Consider the following 27,823-nt stretch of genomic DNA (forward strand, 5'->3'; position numbering starts at 1 on the left):
TGCATTTAAGCAACTTTGTTTTCTGATGGGTTGTTCTTCCTTTGCTTTGCAGGCTTTCTTTTAATCATCTTGCAAATAAACATACCTGTGTTCAACAAGGCAATCTGCATGTTGTTTTTTTGGGCCAGCAAGGACATTACAACTGTATTAAAGTAACTTCTTTCTTCTCTTCCTGTAGATTATGGGCCATTCTGAGTGGGATCACAAACGAGGACCTCGAGGATCTCAGGTCAGTTTGTCCATCCATTTATTTATTGGCAAAGGTCAGTGAAAACCAGTATTGACGTTGCTCGTGTGCAGAACATCTGGTGTGGAAAACCAGTGTCGTCAGGGCGTTTTTCCTCATGCGTGCCGCACAAATGGAATACCTGTTTTGAAAGGAAACATTCCTCTTTTGCCAACACCACTTTTACAGTATGACTGCTAATAGAATGCAAACAGGCTTTGGTAGTTGTGTGGACCTGCTGTTTAAATGGGGCAAAAGGCCAGGTCCAGAATGCGATTGTGGCACAGCCCACCAAACTGCTTTCCATCTGCCGCAGAAATGTGAGTGTCATGCTTTCCAGGGAGATGTGATGGAGCTCTTTACACTCTCCCCAGCTGCAATGGAGTGGATTGAAAACTTTGTTGTTGTTATGTGCGAAGTCGTGTCCGACCCATCGCGACCCCATGGACAATGATCCTCCAGGCCTTCCTGTCCTCTACCATTCCCCAGAGTCCATTTAAGTTTGCAATTGAAAACTTAGATATGAGTATTTAGTGGGACTGCCCAATATGCATGCATAACCGTTGCACCTACTTGTCTACATATTTCATATGATTAAATGCTAACTTTTTACTAAATACCAGTTAAAATACATAGGATTTGACTGCACATCTCCTATGGGTGTGTATGCTTTCCTGTTGGGATGGGGACTGGTGTTACGCTACCATACCATCCACCACATTGTACCTCAGAAGCTAAGCAGGTTCAGTACTTGGATGGGCGACCCCCAAGGAAGTCTGTAGAGAATCATAGAGCTTGGAACAGACCTCCAGGGTCATATATTCCAACCTTCTGCAGAATGCAGGAAAGGTGATAGCAAACTACCCACTTGCTTTCAAAGCCCTTTGCTGGGGTCGCCAAAAGTAGGTTGTGACTTGACTGCACATACAGGCATCACTTCCCTGTTAGCTTCACCTGCCTCTAACTTCCAGCCTCCTTCTGAATTGAACTGCACGTCGCTAGCTCTTTGATCAAGGTTTCTGCGTCCATTATTGGTTGTTACACCTACAGGGACGCTACTCGGTTGTTGCTATATTTAAAACCCGTCCCTAAATATGGAAAACCAAGGCCAAGGCCAGTGATGCCAAATCGGTGAAATTATTTTAGGATGCGGTTGTCAGACTACCAAACATCATAATAATCCCGTTTACCTTTTAAAAAGGCTTCTTCGGGAGACTCTGAAATATGCAATGCAAGAAGAACATTACTGAGTTTATGCGATGATGGTTAAAATCACACGACAAGTGTTATGCTAAACGTTCAAGAACCCTTCTGAATATACACAGGCCTGCCAGAGTGCACGGTCTCAGGAAAACCTGTGATGCAAACGTTTGGTAAACTTTCCAGTACAATATATATACAGAGGGCTGATAGATAAGCGGGATGATCATATTGTCACAGCTGACCAGGAAATGCTACTAACAAACTTCCAGATGAATGAAGTTCTGAGTCCACTGGAATCTGATGAAGTGGTCCTGCACACGAAAGCTTATCCCCAGAATCAAATTGTGTTGGTCTTAAAGTTGTCCCTGGACCCAGACTTCGTTCTGTTGCTTCAGACTAACACGATTGCCCATCGGAATAAATCTTCCAGCTGTTGCTCATGCATCACTTCCAAAAGGACGTGGACAAAATTGAGAGGGTGCAGAGGAGAGCGACGGGGATGATCTAGGGATGACTTGAATGATATGTTGTCCAGGACTTCTGTGTTTTGAAACAGTTGGCTATTTTAGCAGAGAAACGTGGGATCTGTATAGGATTGCAAGCCTCCAGTTGACACCTGGAGATCTCCCACATGACAGTGGATCTCCAGGAAAGATGCCAGTCCCAGGTGGGACCTGGCGTTCCTCTGGAATTATGGCTCATCTCCGCGTAACAGAGATTGGTTCCCCTGGAGAAAATGGCTGCTTTGTAGGGTGGACTCCATAGCTTTATAATCCAGTAAGGTCCCTCCCTGCCCCAAATCCCTCCCCCCTCCTGGCTCTGCCCCCAAAGGGGTAGTCAACCTGTGGTCCTCCAGATGTCCATGGACTACAATTCCCATAAGCCCCTGCCAGCATTTGGTTGACTAACAGTGTTCTATAGCAGGGGTAGTCAACCTGTGGTCCTCCAGATGTCCATGGGCTAAAATTCCCATGAGTCCCTGCTGGCTCATGGGAATTGTAGTCCATGGACATCTGGAGGACCACAGTTTGACTACCAATGCTCTACAGAATCATATCCCCAAAGACAACGCTCCCTTTCCCAGCCCCCCCCCCTCAGCCCCCACCCATCTCCAGGTATTTCCCAAACTGGGGCCGGCAACCCAAGGACTGTCTCTCATGACTATGGGCCTCCCCCCCTCCTTATTGCTGCTTACTAAGACAGATGCTCCATCCATCTGTGCTGAGAACGGGTAGCAGCCTTGCAAAAGCTCGTCTCCCTGCGATGCCAAAACAGTATTTATTTTTGAAAGCTCTGCAGAGTGGTGCTCTTCAGGTCTCTCTCCCAGGCTTCACCCGCCAGTGCTGGGTGTAGCAAGAGTTACCATAAGGTGTGGAACTGTGACAGTGTGGAAATCTTCATCTTTCATTTTTTTAAAAAATCTAATAAATCAGAGAAGGTACCCAGATGGAAGCAATAAGGTCTTGGGTTACCTGGTTCCCCTGGCAACTAGGGGCAGAGGGGAGGGGGAGGAAGGGTTTGGAGTTATCATAGAATCATAGAGTTGGAAGGGACCTCATGGGTCATCTAGTCCAACCCCCTGCACTATGCAGGACACTCACGTCCCAATCGCTCATCTACTGTAACCTGCCACCCCTTTGCCTTCACAGAATCAGGCTCTCCATGGACTACAATTCCCATGAGCCCCTGCCAGCATTCGTCTTCCCTTTCCTCTCCCCAGCATTCGCTGGCAGGAGCTCATGGGAATTGTAGTCCAGATAAACCTTTCTTGCCTGGGCATGTTGAATATGAGTTATTCTGTTGCTTACATATGGTTCCGTCGGCTACTTTGATTCTGTTGGTAAATGATTTGTCTATTTTACCATTGCCTGCAGTTTTTCATCCCATCAGTTGCGGCTTTATTTGGTTCTTCTATGTCTGCATTTACATGGCCATTAGAAAGTTGCTTTCAATTGGTTTGTAGTCGGCTGTGTCCTTTTCATTGGTTTGTTGCAGGTAAGGGCAGGGCTGGTTTATCCAGGTGGCACCACACACTTCCACGGGCCCCACAGAATGCCTTCCCCACCATGGATTGGGGCCCTAGCCTTTCTCCTCCCACCTTTTCTGCCTCTAAGCTCAAATGGCTACAGGGTAGTCAAACCGTGGCCCTCCAGGTGTCCCTGGACTACAATTCCCATGAGCCCCTGCCAGCAAATGCTGGCAGGGGCTCATGGGAATTGCAGTCCAGGGACACCTGGAGGGCTGCAGTTTGACTACCCCTGACTTAGACTGTCAGAACTCCTATCTCCTTTAATTATTTCTTTACACAACTGTGAAAGTGTCTGCCATTAATTACTAATGTGGACAGTTTTATTTTGTGACACACAAGAAGACAAGACTCATTGGAAAAGACAATAACACTAGGAAAAGTTGAAGGTGGCAGGAAAAGAGGAAGACCCAACCTAAGATGGATTGACTCAATCAAGAAAGCTTCGACTCTCAGTTTGCAAGACCCAAAAGAGATTGTTACTGAGAGGCTGTTATGGAGGTCATTGATTTGTAGGATCATCTTGAGTTGGTAGAACCTTGACAGCGCTTCCAAACATACACGTTAGTTATGAAAACAGATCCTCTTCCCTGGTTGCTGTGGTTGGTTTTTTCCTTTCATGATATGAATAGGAAAGCTTGCAGTTTCTATGCCATTTGGGTCCCCCCCCCCTTCTGAGCAGCCACAAACATTGTTTTTTTTTTTAAAGGCAGTTTATTGAGGGTGCCATATGGACAGGCTCTGGTTGCCGATACTGTTCCATCGCTGTCGGGTTTGCTGAGTGGGTGGCGAGGCGTAACCCTTGGTCTTCAGGGAACCGGCAGCCCTTCCCCTTTCCCGGTCTCCACAAGACGATGCTCATCTCAAGGAAGAAAGGCACACGGGTCCCGGCGTGTTTTAATTCACTTTTAAATGTAAAAGCTCTCAATTATATATAGCCGAGGTGCTGCAATTTACCCTTCCAGTTCCTAAGCAACAGCTATTTTCAGATTGAGCGCGTCTGGTGTTGTCTACCTACTTCATGCGTCTATGAGGTAATTCACCAGCGAACGCTTGCGCTCCCCCTTGCTCCCTACTAGCCTTCCCTCGGATCCTTCCTATAGAGACAGACACCCAACGGCTCGCAAAAACCAGGAATGAACTTGGACAAAACAACAGCAAAAGAACGCCCGTCTACCCGTCTCACAGCACCTCTGCAGAACTTTGAAGCTCTCACTGCCAACTTGAGCGATGCAACTTCAGGATCGGGAATAGCAACTTCTCTGTTGGCTTGAAATTCTCCTGGGGGTAGGGGGGAAGAGTCCTTAAACAAAACAGGGAACCATGAAACGGAGACCTTTACTCCTGCTGAAGCGCCGATGGGAGTCCATTCCAGTTACCGAGCAGGTACTTTTTTCCTCCTTCCGTGTGTTGTCCAGGTGTGTCTCTCGGGAAGAACTCCCGTCGGTGGGGTTGTGAGCAAATGGCTGCAGAGGACACCTCTTTGTCACGGCTCGCGGGGGCCCTTGTTGGCCCTCGCCGACCATTTCTGCGGGTTTGTGTTGATGGTGGGATTGGTTTTTAAGCCGTAGATGGGTCCGTCTCTCTGAATCGTCTGTTGCTTCTGTTTTCGAAAAGGCTTATATTGTCGTTGCGAATAGACACACGCATGGCGAAGTTTGTCGGGCATGCCCTGGCGAATGCCTGCAGCCAAAGCTGCAGATTGGCATGTCGATGGTGTTGGATTGAACATCGCTTAGTGATTGCATTCAAGAAAGACAAGGCTGGATGTTGGGCGTTTTGCAAGCCGTAGAATGAAAACTTGCAGTCTGATCTCAAATAAATGCACAATGATAGAGTTCAATGATAGAGATGCTTTGCACATCAGAAACTGTTTTATTTATGGACAATAGCTCTGTTCCTCTTCCTTAAAGTTATTTAATGCAAGCAGTTGGTTAAAATGTAAGATATTTGTTAAATAATACAAGCTTTATCTTATTCTGATTCTTATGTATTGAATATCTATACCAATCTCCCGAAACCGGCTCAGGGTGGTGTACAGAATGCCGTTAATAATTAACAGTGAGTTAAAAATCAGCATAATAAAATATTAAACATTAAACAATATAAAATTAGCAGGATTTAGAAAACCCTAGCAGCATCGAAGTGTTGTCCTGTTACCCAGAGATTGGTCACTACGCATAGATTTTTTTCCAAGCTGGATGTCTCTGTTGGGAGTGTTTGGTTGGGGACGGAAAGGGGGCTGCTTAGCACATCTGGGGGCATTATACAGATGCAAAAAGAATCGAATTCAGGGTCACTCCAGGAAGCTAGGACCCAATTCCAACCAGGAGTATTGGCCTATGCCAGTGCAGGTGCCGAGTTGGGCTCTCAAAGTTCTCTCCAAAATATTGGACCTTCTATGAAAAATAGTTCAGTATTCATGTTGGAAGCTAAATATCCCAGTTCCTAGCACTGTGAGGATTGAGGGATAATGTTCTTGTCGCACACAGAATGAGATGAGCAGAAGTCTAGTAGAAAGTTAGGGAAGCAATCCTCTAAATGAATAAACTTTTCCCCTCTGTAGGGGCCAGAAAAAGACATCAATGAAGCCAGGCGTAGTCAACCTGTGGTCCTCCAGATGTTCATGGACCACAATTCCCATGACATCTGGAGGACCACAGGTTGACTACCCCTGAATGAAGCTATAGCAAAATCGTTCTAAGTACCAATGCTGCTTTCAGGTGTACATTTAGTAGAAAGCTATGGTAGCAATCCTCTAAATCAAGAGTAGCCAAACTGTGACTCTCCAGATGGCCATGGACTACAATTCCCATGAGCCCCTGCCAGCACCTTGCTGGCAGGGGCTTGTGGGAATTGTAGTCCATGGAGAGCCAGAATTTGGCCACCCCTGCTCTCAATGAATAAGCTTCCCCCCCCCCAGAAAAACAAGTCAACTAACTTAGAGTTTTCAGGTACAAAATATGGTGGCAGTGACCAAGTTGACCTACTCTAATGGAAAGAACAAGAGTCCAGGAGTGCCTTAAAGATCAGCATCGCTTGTGGCAGGATGTGAGCTTTTGTGACTCACCACTCACTGCTTCAGATATCTGAAGAAGTGAGCTGTGACTCACAACAGCACGCCCCCTGCCTCAAATGTTATCGGCCTTGAAGATGCTTGTAGACTGTTGTTCTTTTCTCTTGCTGCAGAAAGACGAATAGGCGGCACACGTTGGAATAATGCACTCTCCTCCAGAAGTAGATTTTCGTGTTTTGTGCGGGAAATGCCAGCAGCCAAAGCACATGGAGAGTGGGTTATCCAACGAATGCAGAACGAACTTAACACAGATGTAGCTGCTTATCACTAACTACCCAATCACCCGTGTTGCTGAGTGACTTTCTGCATGTCGGGCAAGCCTGAATTCTCTCTCGCTTCACCACCATCGGGAGGGCCTGTGCTGTCAATCCTGGTGAGGTTGGCCAACAGGACAGGCCCAGAATCCTCTTGATCCCAGGAGTCACGTGATCCCAGTGAGCCAATACCATCCCACTTCCTGCTTTGCAGCTCCGGGGTTGACTGTATTTTCTCCGGTTGGTGCTAGGGTGGTGACATCAAATATGGAGAACCCCACTCCTCCTTTACATACTGCCAGCTGGTGACCTGGGGCCAGTCAGAGTTTTCTCAGAGCTCTCTCAGTCCCACCTACCTCACAGGGTGTTTGTGGTGGGGAGAGGAAGGGAAGCTGTTTTGTGACTCCTTTGGGTACAAAAACATGAGCTCTTCTTATTTTTCCAAATTTGTCCCTTGGCTCTTGTGGCCCCTTCTTGCACGCCCATGGAAATACCAAGCACCATGTTGGGATCTGGAGGCAAATTTCTTCCGGGTGAGACTGGCCAGGGATTCTGGTTGGGAGGGGAGCATCATCTGGGCATAGAACTGGAGTCACTGTGAGTGGGCAGGTAGTTATGAATTTCCTGCATTCTGCAGGGCGTTGGACTAGATGACCCTGGAGGTCCCTTCCAGCTCTATGATTTGGAGGCTACAGTGGATTCAACCAGCCCTTACTCATGTCAGAAGAATGCCCTGACACCTCATCAACCAGACCTTGACAGAGTAGCAGAAGTGCGTTTTAAGCAATTGTGTAGCTCCCTTCTTTGGATGTGGGCGGTCCCTACACCTGCTCCTCCATCTGAGACAACTGAAATGCCTGGTTGTTGTTTTTTTAATGCAGAGCTTCAGTCAGAAGTATTGTTTTAAATCACTTATTGATCCATCGCATCATATGGAAAGAATTAGGCTTGGAAAGCCACGTCCGTGCAGGTTTCTGATTCCCTCGCACAGCTGCAAATTGTTGCCGGAGAAAGGTGATCCTGCAGAAAGGTGATCCTGCCCCCCCCCCCCAGCTTTTCCTTACGGATGCCGAATCTGGATTTAATAACCCCGTTTGCTCAGTTTAACCCATCGCCTAGATCGCTTGAAGAGGACTCTCAGGGAGCGAGATGGAGGATAAACTGTTCTCCTTTAAAGTGCCGGACAAGGAGAGCTGCCAATTCGGATGATTGTTTGGAAGAAAAGCCCAGAGATGGTGTTTTTTTCAAAGGACTGCAAGAGGCAAAGTAATATGGTCAGCGGGAGCGGTCAAATCGATCTAGGGGAATCAGAAGGTGGGATTAACAAACTCTTGCGTGGCATGGAATTCTTTCTCAAGGAAAGAGGGCTGTGCAGTTTGACTACTTCTCACCCGATCAGTCTTGTCTAATAAAATAATAAACTATAATTAAGGGCCATCAAGTCACACCAGAGACCTACAGCAAACCCCATGAAGTTCCACTACTTGGGGTTTTCAGGGAAAAACAGATGAGAGGAGGTGTTGTGCCATTGCCTTCCTCTGGACAGCAACTCTCATCTGCCTTTGGTGGTCAGAGAGGCTGAGAGTTAAGAGAGACATCCTGTCTCCTCTCCACCTCCTCCAGGCTGATCATTCCCAAGTCCCTCAGCCTTTCCTCATAGGACTTTCAAATCCTTCAAGGGAGCCATCCTGTCCCCTCTCCACCTCCTCTTCTCCAGGCTGATCATTCCCAAGTCCCTCAGCCTTTCCTCCTAGGACTTTCAAATCCTTCAAGAGAGCCATCCTGGCCCCTCTCAGCCTCTTCTTCTCCAGGCTGAACACTCCCAAGTCCCTCAGCCTTTCCTCATAGGACTTTCAAATCCTTCAAGAGAGCCATCCTGTCCCCTCTCCACCTCCTCTTCTCCAGGCTGAACATTCCCAAGCCCCTCAGCCTTTCCTCATAGGACTTTCAAATCCTTCAAGAGAGCCATCCTGTCCCCTCTCCACCTTCTCTTCTCCAGGCTGAACATTCTCAAGTCCCTCAGCCTTTCAAATCCTTCAAGAGAGCCATCCTGTCCCCTCTCAACCTTCTCTTCTCCAGGCTGAACATTCCCAAGTCCCTCAGCCTTTCCTCAAGGGTTGGTCTCCCATCCAAGTCTGGACTATGGTTGACCTTGGTTCGAGTGAGCAATTTAGGTTGTTAATCCAGTTTTTAAAAAGCTTCCACCGAACCATTTTGAACACTACCTTATTTGATTCTTGGAGCCAACATGGCCCCATTTTTGGACCTGGTCAACCACACTTTTTCTGCTCTTGGAAACATGTGACTTCTAGTTTACCCTGCTTATATTTAAAATATGTTTGAGTCCAGTGGCTCCTTTAAGACCAACAAAATCCAATTCCAGGCATAAGCTTTTGTGTGCACGCACATTGTATGTGGTTTGTTGGTCTTCAAGGCACCACCGGATCCAAACTTTGTTGCTTCAGACCAATATGGCGGACTCACCTGAATCTACATTTAAGCTATCATTTAAGAAACAAAACCAAGTTACCCCCCCAATAAGTTAAAATTTCTCAAAGCTGTCAAGACTGAAAGGGTACTTCTTGTCAAGTGTGAAACAGGTCTCTTTCTCTTTCCCAGCAATACAAGTTGGATTTATTTTTTACTTTTGTAAATGAAAATATGTCCACTAACCTCCCTCCGGAAATCCTGGCCAGACCCCAGCAAATCTCTAGTAAACATTCCTTTATCATCTTGATCATATTACGTGGCTGTCATGAGACCATCGCAGTCTCAGACCATCGTGGCGTTCCAGCATCAGGTTCTTCCACACATTCTTAGAGATGGAGAGAGAACGTTGGCCTCCGTACTCGTGAGCAAATAACCAGCCAAGGGTATCCAATTCCATCGAACTGCGCTTGATTATTACCTCTTTTTGCTTGGCAGGTTTGCAACCTGACTTTAACCTTGACACTTGGTGGATCAAAATGAGCTGCATTCAGAATTCAGTACAATGAGCTTGGCTATTTATTTTTTTGTTTTTTTTTTGGGGGGGGGTCTTGGTGTTTAAGGAAGATATCCATGGTCTGATCCACCCACTGTGGACAATGCCGGGAAGGGCAGGTTATAAATCTAAGAATAAAATAAAAATAAATAAAAGTACCGTTGACATCCAAAAAGTTACCTCATGGGTAACTTCTTCTTCTTCTTCTTCTTCTTCTTCTTCTTCTTCTTCTTCTTCTTCTTCTTCTTCTTCTTCTTCTTCTTCTTCTTATTATTATTATTATTATTATTATTATTATTATTATTATTAGTAGTAGTAGTAGTAGTAGTAGTAGTAGTAGTAGTAGTAGTAGTAGTAGTATCATCATCACCATCAATATTAATATATTAATATATTAATGTTAATGTTAATGTTAATGTATTAATATTGATATTGATATTGATATTATTACTATTACTATTACTATTACTATTACTATTATCACTATTATTAAATTTATTTCCCGCCACCCCCAAATGGCTCGTGGCTGGTTACAACATTCTGGATAAAATCCCCAATAAAACTCCCATTAAAACCCCAGACATAAAAACTACATAAATCCAATAATCACAATACAAAAAGAGAGATACGGTGGAAAAACAATTCAAAACACTGTCCATTCCCCCAATGCAAATCTCATAGAGGGTGGTGGGAAGAGGGGGGCAGGTGGAACTGGCAGCTCTCTTATTCAAAAGACCCTTGGGGAACAAATGCTTGAACGCAGTGCGGTGCAAAGGTTAGCACAGGGGTGGGCAAACTGCGGCCCTCCAGATGTCCATGGACTACAATTCCCAGGAGCCCCTGCCAGCGTTTGCTGGCAGGGGCTCCTGGGAATTGTAGTCCACGGACATCTGGAGGGTCACAGTTTGACTACCCCTGTTTTAGAGGCTTCCTCCACAGCAGGCCTGAAGGGAAGGGGGGAGCAGAATCCTGAGCAAGAGCAACAATTGGCCCTGAGTGGAGGATATTCCACCAATAGGAGGCTTCGGAACCTTCAGCATTTCGTCAGGGTGTCCGGTCACAATTGTATGTATATAGAGCAGGGGTAGTCAAACTGTGGCCCTCCGGATGTCCATGGACTACAATTCCCAGGAGCCCCTGCCAGCGTTTGCTGGCAGGGGCTCCTGGGAATTGTAGCCCATGGACATCTGGAGGGCCGCAGTTTGACTACCCTAGCATGTCAGACTCATAGGTGGGAGATCCACGTTTAGATCTCTTGCTCTGCTGTGAACCTCTTAACTGCTGGCTTCAGACCCATCTCCCTTGCTCAGGCTCGCCTAACTCGCAGGGTTGTTGGGAGGCCACAATGGGGAAGGGAAAAACACACATTATTATTTATTGTATCTATTTATTATTGGATTCATACATGCCGCCCCTCCCGGCAAGCTGGCTCGAGGCGGTTAACAACATGAAATGAAACTACAAGGTGAACAGTAGTGCAATCAAATTACTTAGTTAGCGATAGAAGCCAGTTTAAAAAGCGATTCCTTAAAGTTCCACCGCCAGCAGTATCTAATTGCCCATACGGAATTACTCGCATCCAGGGGGTCTCACTGCAGGAGGAGGCCGATGCAGACTCTACGAATCAGTGGATCCAACCAAATGCCTGGCGGGAGAGCTCCGTCTTGCAGGCCCCCTGCGGCCACAAGCTTCTTGGAGCAGCATTAGATGGATAGATTGAGAGACTTCTGGTTAAATCATACCATGGAGCACACCAATGGAGAAATCACGTTTCGGCATTTCCTTCTGTAGCAACCCTCTGCCTTCCCCAGCTTTCTGAACCTTGGAAACTGGCCTTTTTCTGACATGCTGTTCATGAATATGATGCAGGTTAATTTAAAAGACAACAGCATGTAGGACTTTTGAAATGCAGGATCGGTCCTCTCCGGTACATGCAATTCACACCGATGGAGAACAGAAACAGAGAAGTCGCAGGGAACTGCCGGGTGTGAATCCCGTCACGATTGAACAGAGAACTGGTGCTGGAAAAGTTAAACCTGATTCGGCTTCCCTTGAAAAAGAAAGCACAATGGGTGATTTAATTTTTAGTCTGATGCTGGCAGCTTCACTTAATTCGGCAAAAGAAAACGAAACAAACAAATCCTGAACGGATGATTTTTTAATTAAAAAAAAACATAGTTATGAAAAGGCAGCACCTCCTTGAATATTTTCTTTCCGCTCTGACAGCCGATCGGAAAGAAGTAACAGAAGGATGGGGCGGGAGGTGGGGGGACAGAAATATGGTTTTCATTTGGAATTTGCTCTTTGAGGGGTGGCGATTCAAGGACTGTTTTGCATTATAGTCCTGAAAGGCCAGCTGGAATTCCTTTTCATTGCTGTTTTCACTGATTTGCTAAAGAGGGTCACCAAAAGCACATCCAGGTAGCCTGTTCCCCGTGCACTCAGTATGATCCTGAAGCCCTTAATCAAGCTTTCTGAACCAGGAGGCTGTAAGAGCCAGCTTGGTGTAGTGGTTAGGAGTGTGAACTTCTAGAAGAAGAGTTGGTTCTTATATGCCACTTTTCCCTCCCCGAAGGAGTCTCAAAGTGGCTTCCATTCACCTTCCCTTTCCTCTCCCCACAACAGACACCCTGTGGGGTGGGTGAGGCTGAGAGAGCCCTGATATCACTGCCCGGTTAGAACAGCTTTATCAGTGCCGTGGCGAGCCCAAGGTCACCCAGCTGGTTGCATGTGGGGGAGTGCAGAATCAAACCCGGCTTGGCAGATTAGAAGTCCGCACTCCTAACCAGGGTTAGATTCCCTGCTCCTCTTCCACATGCAGCCAGCTGGTTGACATTGGGCTCGCCACTGTGAACAGGTGTACATCCATGTTAAGTGGTGTCAGGCAGCTCCTGACTTACGGGAACCCTGTGATTTAATGTTCTCGAAATCACCCTGCTGTTAACAGCCTTGGTCTAGTGCAGTGGTCCCCAACCTGCGGGCCGCAGCCCGGTGCTGGGCCGTGAAGGCCATGACGCCGGGCCGCCGGGCTTGCGGCCCAGGAAGCTTCTTACTGCGGGAGGGGGGGAGAGGGAATCAGGGCCGCGCCCGCGCATCGCACATGTGTGGCCGGGTCGCGCATGCACACATGCGCCATGCACGGCCGAAATTGCGCGTGTGCGGCACTTTCTTGATGTTCAGCTATAATCCTGTGTTGAGATGTTCTTACTTTGATACATTAACATGCATTATTTAAAAATCCCCACCTGGTTTCCTAGACCTCCGGCAAAAGGTGAAGACAGTGGATTTTTTTTTTTTTGGGGGGGGGGAACATGTGACTCTTTGCCCCTTGAATCCATGATGTGAAACTGCTGCTGAATTTATCAAAACAGGAAGTTGGTTTCAGATGAATTCTGTAAAGATTCAATCATCGCCTCGACTGTTCATAAAGCCATAAAAAAAGATTTTACTAAGATCTGGCATGGAGGCTGGAAGTCAATTGTGTCACCTTAGCATGAAATACACTTCTACAGCAAGATAAACGGCATTCAGGACGAAGGGATCTTTGTCACAGGTTGTATGGCAGTTCCGCGCTCAAATAGCACCACCCTGGCAGGCACTGAGTAAAAAGATTTGGGCTGTACTTAACGGATTACCCATAGCAAACCATAAAGGTGACTGGTAACTAGAATAGTCAAGACCTTGCAGTATTTTGGAAGAGGCTGCTCATAGAATCACAGAATCATAGAGTTGGCAGGGGCCATACAGGCCATCTAGTCCAACCCCTTGCTCAACGAAGGATCAGCCCAAAGCATCCTAAAGCATCCAAGAAAAGTGTGTATCCAACCTTTGCTTGAAGACTGCCAGTGAAGTATGAAATGATTCAATATGGCCAGGAAGAGAGCAGGGAGACGGACTCAGAGTGTTTCTTTCAATATTTGTCGGTTTGGGAAAGTTACTTTGCATTGGAAAAGTTTTTTGTGTGTGTTTTTCTTAAGTGAAGGCCTTTCTTTCCCCATTGTTCTCCCTGGTCCCCCAAGAGAGTCACAAAACAAAGATTCGAGTAGTTTGTCTTTAAGAGTTGACCAGTGGGAAATAGTGTTGCTGATGGGCTGTTTCCAGAACCAGATGTTCTGCTGGACTGTCAATGGAAGCCACAAGTTTTTTTCTGTCTAACTCATGATGGATCAGTGTTTGAAACATGCACAAAATAAAACGAAACGGAGGGCTGGAACGGGCTGACCAAGATTTGCAACACAGCCAGAAGTGAAGTAAAGCCTTCAATTCGGTAAAAAAGAAGAAGAAATTGTCCTGTGGGATTGCGTTTTCCAGATCAAAGGTCTGTTGTGTAAGAGGTCCTACTTGAACTATATCCAGTGCACTTTGAGTGTACAACGAAAACTGTATTGTATCAGCTTCTATTCTTTGGACCAAAAAATCTGGAACGCTTCAAGCCAAAACTGGGATTACTTCCTCAATCGATCCTATCTCAGTTAATAACTTGTTTTATTGCTGGAGAAGAGATCCTTCCTCCATTAACTCACAAGACAGGTTTATACACCAGGTTCACCTCTGAGAATACACAGGCCATTGCATGCAAATCATCCACCAACTGGCTATTGCAGACAAGTGGTGCAGTGAATTTCTTGTGAAATGTTCACTGGAATACTGGAGGAGATGTTAAAATCGCTAGGGGTACACGGACACTGGAGTTGCACCCCAGGTTCCGCGGAAATGCTGATTTGTAAACTACCATCTTCACATACAAGCTGTACCCAGCATTTTGCAACCACAAGGGCTCTAAATAGCCCCACCCTACTACAAAGCTTCTTTGGAAGGCCTACGGTCAATTATACACATTCCGTCTGACTTTTCCCACTGGGTCCTTGTGAGCATAAAATGGAGGCAGGAGGACCATGAATGTAATAACTCTCCTTATTCAACACCACCACCACCAAAGCCAGCACAGAACAGCCGAACCCAACGACTGATGGACCTTCTTACAAGCCCGCCCAGAAACCTGATTGGTCCTTAACGGAAGCAGTTCATTGGCCCATACGTTCATGTAAGGAAGGTCTCTCCATTGGCTACTTTAAGATCCTTAGTTAGTAGAGTGGTTGACATGAGCACTATGGATTTCGCATATTTAACAGAATGCTGTCCTGAGCTCTTTGGCAGGGGGGCTGGTAATATTGAAGGAGGAAAGAATTAAAAGCATTGTAATGGGTTGTCCACTCTTCTGAGCAGAAGGCCATCTATTTTGCAGCAGGCAGAAAGTCCCAGGTTCAGCCCCCAGCATCTCCCAAAGTACATTGGGGACCCCAAACTTTTCCAGCCTGTGGACACCTTTGGAATTCTGACGCGATGCGGTGGGCATTCAACGTTTAATTGTTTTCCCCCTTCCACTATTACAGCTGTTTCCCCATTTAAAAATAACCCTCTTATCTACATTTCCTTTGGATTCCCCATCAGAGACCTTGCGGTTCTTTCTAATATTATGCCGCCTTTGCTCCAAAGGAGCTAGTTCCCCCTTCCTACATTTTCGTCCCGTAAATAAGGTCAAGAGGAAGTGAGCAGCCCCGGGTCACGGGGTGAGTTTTATGACTGAGTGTCCCCCTCTGACACTCGCTAACCATGCTCCACTGCAGCTCTTGCACAAGCTCTGGCTGTTTGCCATTTCCTCGGAGACACATCGGTCCTTTGCTGCTTGACTCAACCATGCTGCGAATCTTTGAGGAGAGACACAGCTTTCTGTGAGTACCTTTGGGGCTTCGTTTCGGGAGGGGGAAATCAAAATGAAGCTAAGCGTGGGCATACGCCAGGTAGAAAAATCACAATCAAAGACTTCCGTAGCATCCGCGGTACTGGTGACAAAGCCAGGTGAACGATTGACAGATTTGACACGGAGTTAAATTACTGCGGAACGGCAGTTAACTTTTCACTAAGTTGTGTTGTCTGTAGATCAGAGCGGTTTTCTGAATTGTGTGTGTGTGTGTGTGTAGGGGGGGTTAGCCCTCTTATTGACAGCATAATTGCGAAATTAAAATGAGGAAATAGGAGCGAAGCAAAGTTACAGCAGCTTTCTAACAGAACAAAATCAGAGTCCTGTAGCCCCTTTAAGACCAACAAAGATTTATTCAAGATGTGAGCTTTCTACTGCAAGCTCTCTTCCTCAGACTCACACCCTGAATAAATCTTTGTTGGTCTTAAAGGGGCTACTGGACTCTGATTTGGTTGTGCTACTTCAGACCAACATGGCGACCCGCTTGAATCTTTCTAAAACCAGTTGGTTTTGAAGGCAGTTGTTGTAAACAAGGTTGTGACAAACGAAAAATGGATTCCAGGAAGGAATCAGAGAAGCAGGTGTGGAGAGTAAAGGCTACATCTGCACTTTATGGAGCCCTCCACAGAACAGAAAGGGAACCATTCTAAGGCAATATTTGTAATAATATATACAATGAGTAAATACAATTTCTTTTACATCTTTTATATACCAGAAGGAACAGCCATAATGGCTTCTAGATCAATTCTATTTTCATTGGATTCATCAGTGGTTGAAACCTCCAATCCTAAATTCAAAATGTACAGATTATTATTCATATTGCTCAAATTAAACAATGCAGCAAAGAATTAGAAGAAGAAGAAGAAGAGTTGGTTCTTATATGCCGCTTTTCCCTACCGGAAGGAGGCTCAAAGCGGCTTACAGCCGCCTTCCCATTCCTCTCCCCACAACAGACACCCTGTGGGGTGGATGAGGCTGAGAGAGCCCTGATATTCCTGCTTGATCAGAACAGTTTTAACAGTGCCGTGGCGAGCCCAAGGTCACCCAGCTGGCTGCATGTGGGGGAGCGCAGAATCGAACCTGGCATGCCAGATTAGAAGTCCTCACTCCTAACCACTACATCAAACTGGTGTACCGGAAATACACATTACAAACATATTGACTTAGAAAGGTTCCCTTTCTTTTCTGTTGATTTCTCTCTATGGAGCCCGGCAGATTTTACCTTTTGCCTTCTACAAGCTACAAGAACAAGCTTCTCAGATCTGGGGGGAGAAACCTGAAATGTAGGACTGCTAGAAGTCCAGAAACCAGGAGTGTCCCCATGGAGTGGTCAGTGCTTGGAGATTTATCAGGACTTCAGATGGCCTTCGGTACCTTATTCATTCCCACGATGGGATTTCAGTATGGATTTTGCAAAAACAGGAATTGCACTTTGCATTTTACACCATTTGCAATTCCAGCTTTCTAGCAGTGCAGAGCAGGGGTAGTCAACCTGTGGTCCTCCAGATGTCCATGGACTACAATTCCCATGAGCCCCTGCCAGCGTTTGCTGGCAGGGGCTCATGGGAATTGTAGTCCATGGACATCTGGAGGACCACAGGTTGACTACCCCTGCTGCAGAGAAGTGGCTTCTAAGTAAACTGCGGAATTTTCGCCAATATAACTCTAGCCGTCTGTTTTTACTGCGTCATTAACTCGCAAAAGTTCTGCGCTTTTATGTTTCAAGAAAGATTGAAAGCTTGGATGCCCAGGAATTCTTAGGAAGTTGTTCCAGCAGATGTTTTCTTTTTTAAGTGTATCGTGTGCACAGTTCTGTATTTTCAAATGGAAACTAGCTTTTCATGGATTTTAGGTGTGATGTTAAGCTTGATGGATTGATTGCATTGTGGTAGGTGTATAAAAAGGGAGGGTTTTCTCTTCTTCCTCCTCCTCTTCGTCCTCCTGTCCGCCCCCACCTTCCCCTCCCTCAGTTTCCTGGCATGCGCTGCCTCCACAGATCAGGTCTTTCAAAATGAAAAATAACAAAGAGTTCTGAAATCGGGGGTTCGAGTGAAGAGTGGCACACATCTCTGATTGTTTGTTTCTGTCAAGAGCACATCTGCTGGAGGGAACGCTCAGGGGCTGGCGTTCATACAGAATGTCTCGCGTACCTTTCCGGATCTTTTCATATATTTATTTACAATTGACGCTCGCTCTGAGAGGAAGACAAGGGAGCCGGGGGTGTCCTTTAGCGGCTCTTATTCAAAACACTGAACCAATTTGATTATTACACGTGGCAAGAGAAAAAACGGAAAGGAACAGGACAGCCCTGCTGGAACTCAATCCTTGCTGCTTGTTCTCTCTGTGCATGCGCATGTATGCACACAGCCAATTTACAGCCAATGTTGATGGTCGTAGGCCATGTTTTGGGAATGGGTATTTATCAGACACCCCTAGGCAAATGCCGACGATCTAGAGGAGCTGGCTGGCTGTCGGCACCTGCTGATGCCTCTCTGAGGTTTTGGAATTTCACGAAATATATCTGTCAGTTGGGTGAATGTACTTAGTGAGCATGTGCGTTTATGCCGTTTATGTGCAGCACGCCTTCATTGCCCACGGCCGAGGCCCAGAGCCACAACCTGGTTCAAAACTATATCCCCCAAAGAGCCTTGCGCTCCGCCACCTCCAACTGGCTTCAGATCCCTGGCCCCAAAGAAGCATGGCGGACCTCAACAAGGCCCAGTGCCTTTTCGGTCCTGGCCCCCACCTGGTGGAACGAGCTCCCTGAAGAGATCTGAGCCCTGCCCGAACTTCCACTGTTCCGCAGGGCCTGCAAAAGGGAGCTCCTCCACCAGGCATTCGCTTGAGGCCGACCGACTGAGAACATCTGCTGGGCCCCCCTCAGACGCCCTTCCATGACAAATTTGATCTCCCCAGCATTGTTGATAGTTGTGTTATAAATTGTTACTTGGTTGTTGTGATGTTGTATTGAAACTTGTATGCTATAGATCTGGGGTAGTCAACCTGTGGTCCTCCAGATGTCCATGGACATCTGGAGGACCACAGGTTGACTACCGCTGCTATAGATTATTATAATGTTCAATGTAAACCGCCCAGAGCTGTAAAGAATGGGCGGTATAAAAATCCAAATAAATACATACATACATACATACATACATACATACATACATACATACATACATACATACATACATACATACATACATACATTTTGCACCTGAGAGTCCCATCCTCTATTCAGGGATTCCCAAACTGAGGTCCATGGACACCTGGGGGTCTGTGGGAGTTCTGGTCCATGGGAGGTCTAAAGTGGCATGGTGTGTGTGTTTGGGGGGGGGATCCAGGCTGGCTTCTCAGCCCCTACTCTTCTTTCCAGCCTACATGAGGCAGACCTGTCATATTTGTAATAAAGGCAGGGGGAGGGAACAAATGGAGAGCTAAGTGTATGGGTAGTGATGTCAGTGTGGCAGGGGGCGTGGCCAGCTGACATCACTTCCTGGGCTTCTCGAAGTCTGAAAAATTATTTCAGGGGGACCTCCTCAGGGAAAAGGTAGAAAAAGGCTGCTCTGGTTACTGATGAGAAGAAGCTGGGGGCCCAGCCTGGTGGAATGAGCTCCATGGGGCCTGAAAGGTGGCACTCTTTCACCAGACCTGGGGCTGAGGCCAAGTCAGCCTCACATGTGGGCGGATCCAAATGACCATATGTGATCATATCACCCAATAAATGTTGAACACATTTAAAAATATATTAAAAATGAATTAGCTCCCATCCATTCAGGAAACCTTCCCAGGGCTTTCAAGAAAGCCTACATTAAACCAATACAGCAAGGGTATGTTGTGTGGATAGAACTATCACTGGCTAATAACCATGGTGACTGAAGGGAACCTCTGCATTTAGAGAGAGCCAGCCTCTGTGTCAAGAAGGAGCATCAGGGGAAGGCCTTGGCCACTGCCGTTGACCTTCTAGAGCAGGAGTAATCAACCTGGGGTCCTCCAGATGTTCATGGGCTACAATTCCCATGAGCGTTTGCTGGCAGGGGCTCATGGGAATTATAGTCCATGAACATCTGGAGGACCCCAGGTTGACTACCCCTGTTCTAGAGGAACTGGCTGACCATTGTGTGAGACAGGATGTTGGACCACTGGTCTGATCCAGCAGGGCTCTTCTGATGTTCTTATAATTCCTTCTGACGCAGGAAAACATGGCTTTAATTTTATGTATTGAAACAAAATAGGTCAGGATGTCATTGTTTGATGAGCAAATAAGCGAGCTTATTGAATCTATGTTGACAATAAATACGGGATGCCAGGATTTCTCTTTTTACTGAGTTCCACTTATTACCCACCAGCCTGTTTTGCAAGGCAGGATGAATTATACATGTGTGCTTTGATTGTGCTCAAATTAATTAGTCTCTCATGGCTGCTTTGCACTGGTGTGGCATCTGGCCAGTTTTCGGATTGAATAGGCTCGTCTTTACATCTCTGGGCAACCTGTTTCCTGATGTGAAGCATGTTTCTGGATATTTGAACTCAGTACCCCAGTGTGCACTTTCTATCTCTCTCTTTCTCAAAAATGTCTAAAACAGCTTTTCTAGACTTTTTTCCCCTTGAGAAACTCATGAAACATACTTCAGGCTCCAAGAAACCCCAGAAGTGGTGCAACCGTGCACTATATCAGTGGTCCCCAACCACCGGGCCACAGCCCGGTGCCGGGCGGCGAAGGCCTCGGCACCGGGCCGCGGCTCCCTCTCCCCGGCCCCCGCAGCGAGAAACTTCCCAGTCCGCAAGCAAATCGGCCGCTAAAGCGACCGATTAGCTTGCGGCCCGGCAAGCTTCTTTCTGCGGGGGAGGGGGGAAGAGGGAAGCACGTCCACGGCGCAAACGTGCATGCATGGCAGTTTCGCGCATGCGCGTTTGCACAGGGGCTGCCGTGCATGCGCGGCCCACAGATCACCCCCCCACACTGGTCCACAACTCGAAAAAGGTTGCGGACCACTGCACTATATGGCTGGGAAGCACCGTTGTGTACATGCCCACCCATGGCCCCTCCCCTTCCCACCCCTCCAGGCCCATCAATGGGGGGGGTCAGCGTGACCATATGTAGTCATATCACCCAATAAACGTTTAACCCGTTTTAAAAATACATTAAAAATTAATTAAATTCTACCCATTCAAGAAACTCCCATTGTTTCACGAAACCCTGGTTGAGAAAACCTGCTGTAGAGGCAGGGTGGGTGGAAAACGTGTTTTGTTATTCTTATCTCCTTTGTCCCTAAATCTTTGGCGGCCATCAGTTCTCTGTCCCCATCTTTTTAGCTGGCCTGTCCAGCATCACCCAGAGCCTAGGCCTCTTCTATTGTGGCCCCAGCTCTGTGGAATGGGCTCCCGGAAGACGTGTTGGAGGGGGGGGGAGGTTCTTCGGAGACCTTCAGGAGCTACCACAAGGCCTGCCTTTTTGTGGGAATTTCTGAGACCGCTTGAATTGACAGACATCTTTTATGGGGAGGGGAGAGAAATTGGGGGTTGGTTATTGTGGCCTTAACTGAAAATGTTTTTAACTAGAGCCAGTTTGGTGTAGTGGTTAGGAGTGCGGACTTCTAATCTGGCATGCCAGGTTCGATTCTGCGCTCCCCCCCATGCAGCCAGCTGGGTGACCTTGGGCTTGACACAGCACTGATAAAACTGTTCTGACCCAGCAGGAATATCAGGGCTCTCTCAGCCTCACCTCCCTCACAGGGTGTCTGTTGTGGGGAGAGGAAAGGGAAGGCGACTGTAAGCCGCTTTGAGCCTCCTTTGGGTAGGGAAAAGCAGCATAGAAGAACCAACTCTTCTTCTTCTTCATTAATATCAGGGCTCTCTCAGCCTCACCTCCCTCACAGGGTGTCTGTTGTGGGGAGAGGAAAGGGAAGGTGACTGTAAGCCGCTTTGAGCCTCCTTCAGGTAGGGAAAAGCGGCATATAAGAACCAACTCTTCTTCTTCTATTATCGTAAGCTACTTTGAACCACAAGGAAAGGCAGGATGCAAGTCTTTTAATAAATAAGTAATGTTTACAATCCCACCTTCGTGGTAAGGAAAAAATGCCCCATTGCCTTCATGGCACTGTGAAGCAAAACAGGACGCATTCTGTCCCTGCTCGGTCACCATAGGCTGGTATGCACGGGTACGGCCTGGCATGGCCACCAATGGAAACTGTGGCAAAAAAGGGGACATAAAAAAAAAATCAGTGTTTCCTTGCTGCAGGGCATCGGAGGCCCTAAAATGGGCCAGGGCTGGGCTGCTGTTGACGGTGTGCACGAGCGGGAATTTGCCCCGCTGCTATGCAAGCGCCAGCCCGGCCTTTTCCCCCTTTGCATAATTGGTCTCACATAAGTTGTTTCGTCATGTACCTGCAGTATATTATGCTTCCTGGGTTTCTGAGTGAGCGGTAATATATGTGTCTTGGAAAGGATGAAATAAAACGTGTCTGTGTTGTAATTTAAAGTTTGAAACCCCAAGAACGGAATGAATAGGCTTGGAAAACAAGACATGTGTACACACATTGGTTCCCAGCCATAGGATTTAGATTACCTTTGTACACAGTGTGTCTCCCTCCCTTCCCTTGGACTCTTGGCCCCGCCTGTGAGAGGATCCTACTGTATTTTCTTGCCAAAAACTGGATTAATCTACATAGGTTTTCCTAAGCTAGCTTTGGCTCGGAGCACCAGGGGAAATGAGAGAGCAATATTTCTCTGTCGGTCCTTCCTACGCAATCTTTCGGCTCAGTTCACCGTTTTCTGCGCCTCATCCCCTAACCCTTCCACTTTGACTTTAATTAGAAACACTGGCATCGATTGCAAAATCTCACAAATCTTCGGCTGTCGCAAATGTAAGCATTGGGGATAAATGTTCTGACATGCTCCCGAAGAGCGTAGAAAGATCTTTTTTTCTATAAAAAAACATTCCCCCGAGAAGCTTTTTCTAATAGGAAGTGTGACTTAGCCGAGCAGAAATGTGTAAATATGCAGTTTCCTGCCAAATGTGCTATACGTGAATTAGATTTATTTCGCACTTGGACCGTCAAGAGATGCAAGAGATGCATTCCAGTTTTCCAGCCGGCGTTTCTTCCCGTACCCAAGATGGGGAGAGTTAGGCTTCGGCTGAGATGAATTACGTGACAAAGTAAACTTCGGCCGTTTCCCCACTGACGTTTTTCTGCTGTCTTACTCAAGTGATCCTCTGTCAACACAGCGCCTTGCGCTTTCCGAGTCTTGTCATCCTAAATCTGTTCAGTGTCAAAACCACAGTGCGTTGGGATTTTAACCAAAAAAATCTCCCTCCCTCTGACCGGAAAGAAACTTCCCTTTGAAGGTCCAAAGTTCGTACTAAGCTGGGTCATAAATCAAGAGCTATCGTGAATCAAACGTTTATTTCATGCTTCGCTGTTCAAATATTCTTTTGCTCTAGTCTCCGGTGTTATTGCTAACAAGTTGTGAATTTCCTGCATTCTGCAGGGGGTTGGATTAGATGACCCTGGAGGTCCCTTCCATGATTCTAAGTTTATTGTGTTTCCCCCCCAGTTCCCATATCATTTAACTATGATTAGTCCTTGTTTTCACTGAAAAGAGCTGAGGGAAAAGATCATACTGTCCTTCCACCCATTCCTGCTTTCTAGTGCACGGTGGCAGTAGAGCGTAGAATTAGGAGGAATCCAAAAATTCCCAGGAGCAAATTTGCTAGTTTTATGGAAATGGATTTGGCTTCCCTTGAAATTACTTAAGCATTTCACCAGGGAGAATTGCGAGATCCTGTTTAGGGTGTGTATGCTTCACAATCTTTCTTGATTCTCCATTTTCTTCTGTCATCACTTCAGACTGAATGGGATGGACAGGAAAAGAGTGCAAACCTTTAAGGCCAACAAAGATTTATTCAAGGCGTGAGCTTTCGAGTGCAGGCACTATTCCTCAGACTAAATGAACAACTATCATAACTGTAGAGATATAAGGCAGAAGCAAATTATGGCCAATTAGTAAACTCTGTCATCCTATCCAAATTCTTTGCTAAAACAGCTAATCAGTCCTTTTGAGTTCAGTTGTAGCTCACAAAATAAAACTGTCCACACTTGTAATTAATGGCAGACACTTTCACAGTTGTGTAAAGAAATAATTAAAGGAGATAGGAGTTCTGACAGTCTAAGTCAGGGGTAGTCAAACTGCGGCCCTCCAGATGTCCATGGACTACAATTCCCAGGAGCCCCTGCCAGCAGATGTAGTCCATGGACATCTTGAGGGCCGCAGTTTGACTAACCCTGGTCTAAGTCATGTTCACATTTGGGAAGAGCACCGATTTCCTCCCCATAAGGATCAACAGGGACTTCATATTGTAGAGAATTTCTTTTTTTTTAAACTGCATGAGTGAAAGAAATTATTCTTTCCTCAACAAGTAATGAGACTGTGGAATTTGCTGAGAGGAAATGTAGCAACGACCCCAAGTATAGAAACCTTTAGATAGATGCATAAAGAAACAGTCCAACAGTGGCTACTACCCATGGTAACGAAAGAGAACCTACGTATTTAGTGGCAGCAAACTTCTGAATCCTAGTAGAATCATAGAATCATTGAATAATAGAGTCGGAAGGGACCTCCTGGGTCATCTAGTCCAACCCCCTGCATTAGGCAAGACACTCACAACCCTATCACTCATCCACTGTAACCTGTCACCCCCTTGAGCCTTCACGGTACCAGGAGGCAACCTAGGTTTCAGTGTCCTGAAACCTCCTTAGGCAGCCTATTCCACTGCTGAACTACTCTGACTGCGAATTTTCTTCCTGATATCTAGCCTATATCGTTGTACTTGAAGTTTAAACCCATTACTGCGTGTCCTCTCCTCTGCAGCCAACGGAAACAGCATCCTGCCCTCCTCCAAGTGACAACCTTTCAAATACTTAAAGAGGGCTATCATGTCCCCTCTCAACCTCCTTTTCTCCAGGCTGAACATTCCCAAGTCCCTCAACCTATCTTCATAGGGCTTGGTCCCTTGGCCCCAGATCATCTTCGTCGCTCTCCTCTGTACCCTTTCAATTTTATCTACGTCCTTCTTGAAGTGAGGCCTCTAGAACTGAACACAGTACTCCAGGTGTGGTCTGACCAGTGCCGTATACAATGGGACTATGACATCTCCACTGAAGAGCACTATGTCTTGATCGGACAAGAAAAATGTTGCCTGTGTGGTTGAATCTGTGAGGCCCCGTTGAGCCACGGTAGTCTTTCACGTCCTGGACATGCAACCCGTGGGAATATGTTCAGAGAGCTTGTAGCAGGGTGTGGAGCCATGCGCTCTAAGGAGACATGCTGATAAGTGGCTGGCAAGCGTTTGGCAAAGTATTTGTCAGTCCAGTTAATTAAGATAACGACATGTTTGTTCTGCAGGCTGAACTTTGCCTTGGCTTTGAAATTTTATGGCCTGTTTTTTTGTTGTGATATCGATTCCCTACATATGTGCGATGCCGTTTATGGAAGACACAGAAATAAATATTGACCAATGCAAGGGGTCCAGGTGTTTCCTTGGAGCTGGGAGAGCTGCGAGGTGCTCCAGTCCAGGATATTGTGGATGCAGCAAGCATCCGGGAACGGAGGGTGGGGGGTAGGTTTACCTGGATGGGGCTTAATGCTACAGTTCTAGTGAGAGTGTTTTATAATGGTGTGTGTGTGTGTGTGTGTGGAATCACAGTCAGAGTAATTCAGTGGAATCAACTCGCTAAGGAGGTGGGGAGCTCCCCCTTACTGTCAGTCTTCAAACAGCAGCTGGACAGATCCTTATCCTGGATGCTTTAGGCTAGCGATCACCAACCTTCTTGTAGTCGGGGACCGCCTCCGAGGGTGGGAGAGAGCCGGCGGCCCGGCCGCCGCAGCTGCACGTAAACACGCACACGCAGTTGTCGCGCATGCGTGTTTTCGCTACTAGGTGGCGCTAACGCGCATGCGCAGAACTGCCGCACGTGCACGTTTTCGCCAGGAGGGGGCGCAAACACGCATGTGCGGCAGCTCCGCATGTGCGCGTTTGCGTTGCTGGCACGCCGGCGGCCGCGCCTGCCTCTTTTCCCCCCTCTCACTGCGGGGGGGGGGAGGCAGGTGCGGCCGCTGGCGGCCCAGTACTATGGCATTCACGGCCCGGTACTGGGCCACAGACCGGGGGTTGAGAACCCCCGCTTTAGGCCAGTGTTACCCAACCCCTGGGCCGTGAACCGGTACTGGGCCGTAGCGGGGGAGTGGGAGGCGCAAACACTGGCACATCAGCGGGCACAAACGCTCAGGTGCGGCAGCTCCACACCGGTGCCTGTGCCTCCCTCTCCCCCCGCCCCGGTCCCCAGCCCGAAAAAGCTTTAGGCTGATCCTGCACTGAGCAAGGAAAACGAGGAGAGGAGGGCAGTTGAGTGGAACGTGGTCACGATCAGGTGACAGCAGTGTACTTCTCATGGATGAACATGATAAAAGGTTGGGGCAGGGAAAGAAGCCCACCTGGGCAAGGACTGGCATGATGAGAGAATATGATGTTACGTTACCACTGGGGAAGCTTGCTAGATGTCCTAGGTTCGGTTAAATAGGCTCTGGTGCTGGGAAAGGCTAGAACTGCCAGTGGGATGTAAACATTATGACAATTAGAGGCTTGGCCATGAATTTGGATTAGTTACGTCTCTCTCTCTCTGTCTCTTCCCCCCCCCCCCCGTATGTGTGTGAATGTGTATTTCTTTCTTTCTCTTGGCCTTACCAGCCAGTTAGGGCGGTTTCTCAGTGGAACAGGCTTCCTCGGGAGGTGGTGGGTTCTCCAACTTTGGAGATTTTTAAGCAGAGGCTGGACAGCCATCTGATAGAGAGGCTGATTCTGCGAAGGCTCAAGGGGGTGGCAGGTTACACTGGAGGAGCGATAGGGTTGGGAGTGTCCTGCCTAGTGCAGGGGGCTGGACTAGATGGCTCAGGAGGTCCCTTCCAACTCTGTGATTCTATGATTCTAACCTCCTGAGATTGTTGTGAGGATAAAAGGGGGCAGGGTACAGCTGGCTGCTTGAACTCTTATTCAAGCCCTTTACCGTTTAAAACAGGCTTTCTCAACCACAGTTTCATGAAACCCTGGGGTTTCTTGAATGGTACGGAGTTAATTTTTAAAAATATATATATATTGGAATTTGTTAAACGTTGTTAAACATTTTAAATTTGTTAAACCATATATAGTCATGTCGACCCACCCACCCCTCCCAAAATGGCCAATGATGGGGCTGGAGGGGGTGGGAAGGGGAGGGGCCCCAGGTGGGCGTGTCCACAGCTCTGCTTCCCAACCCTATTCTGCACAATCACACCACTTCTGGGATTTCTCGAAGCCTGAAGAAAGTTTCTGGGGTTTCTCAATGATAAAACAGTAGAGGAAAGCTGGTTTAAAAAACCAGGATTGAATGTCATATTTAGAGCACAGGGATGAGTACTTGGATGTGTATGTTTGCATGGGGACAGTGCAGACAGATGGAAAGTTGGAACAACAACAACAAAAAAAAAGGATTTTATGGTATTCTTAACATTTTAGCCCTCCAGTCATAAACCATGAACCATAAACGCTTTCCTGATGGCTAACAATAAACGGTGACGTATATAAAACGCGATAAAAATTATTTAGCACATATAAAACCCCAAAAAGTAAACAACACCTCATGCTGACACAGGGGCAGCAGCCCAGAAAAATTACCTGCTTCCTGAAAGAACTTGACAAATCGGCCATGTGAACCAGTTTAGGCAGAGAGGCCCATAACCAGGGTGCCACTACAGAGAAGGCCACGTTCATCCAGCCTTACGTCAGGAACAGTGCCCCCCTGAAAAATAATCTCTCTCATAGTGGTCTTAAAGATGCATGGAGTGGTCAAATTAAGCAGGTTTGATTTTTAAAATGTTTTCTAGCTAGCTTGTTTGGGTTTTTTTGTACTTTATTAGTAACTTTATTAATAATACATTTCCATAATAACATAAATCTTGTAGTCTTCCAATATAACATGATTAAACTTCCTGTAACACTTTATACAACATATTGTATAATTTTTGTACACTGAGACAAATGCAAATAAACAAATTCTGAACCTCCTATTTAAATCTCAACTGAGGATTCCCACTCCAAGTTTATAAATGTTTTCCCCATATAATTCCAAAATGGTCTCCATTGATTTTTATACTTTTCTAAGTCTGTGTCCTTAAACAATGCTGTGAGTCTATTCATTTTTGAAAAATCCGATAATTTCATTTTCCAATCCTCCAGCGATGGGGTCTCCTTTGTTTCCT

General features: G+C 46.8%; 1 protein-coding gene across 2 annotated transcripts in view; it reads left to right on the top strand.

The window, feature by feature from the left end:
- Window positions 1–27,823, top strand: part of PDE3A (phosphodiesterase 3A) — a 273,848-nt gene that overhangs the window by 185,852 nt on the left and 60,173 nt on the right. For both annotated transcript variants that reach the window (XM_077340139.1, XM_077340140.1), the window contains exon 2: window positions 179–229. In XM_077340139.1, the coding sequence (XP_077196254.1) occupies window positions 179–229 (51 nt within the window). The remainder of the gene's footprint in view (window positions 1–178; window positions 230–27,823) is intronic.

The sequence above is a fragment of the Paroedura picta genome, chromosome 5, assembly GCF_049243985.1.
Source record: "Paroedura picta isolate Pp20150507F chromosome 5, Ppicta_v3.0, whole genome shotgun sequence".
NCBI lineage: Eukaryota > Metazoa > Chordata > Lepidosauria > Squamata > Gekkonidae > Paroedura > Paroedura picta.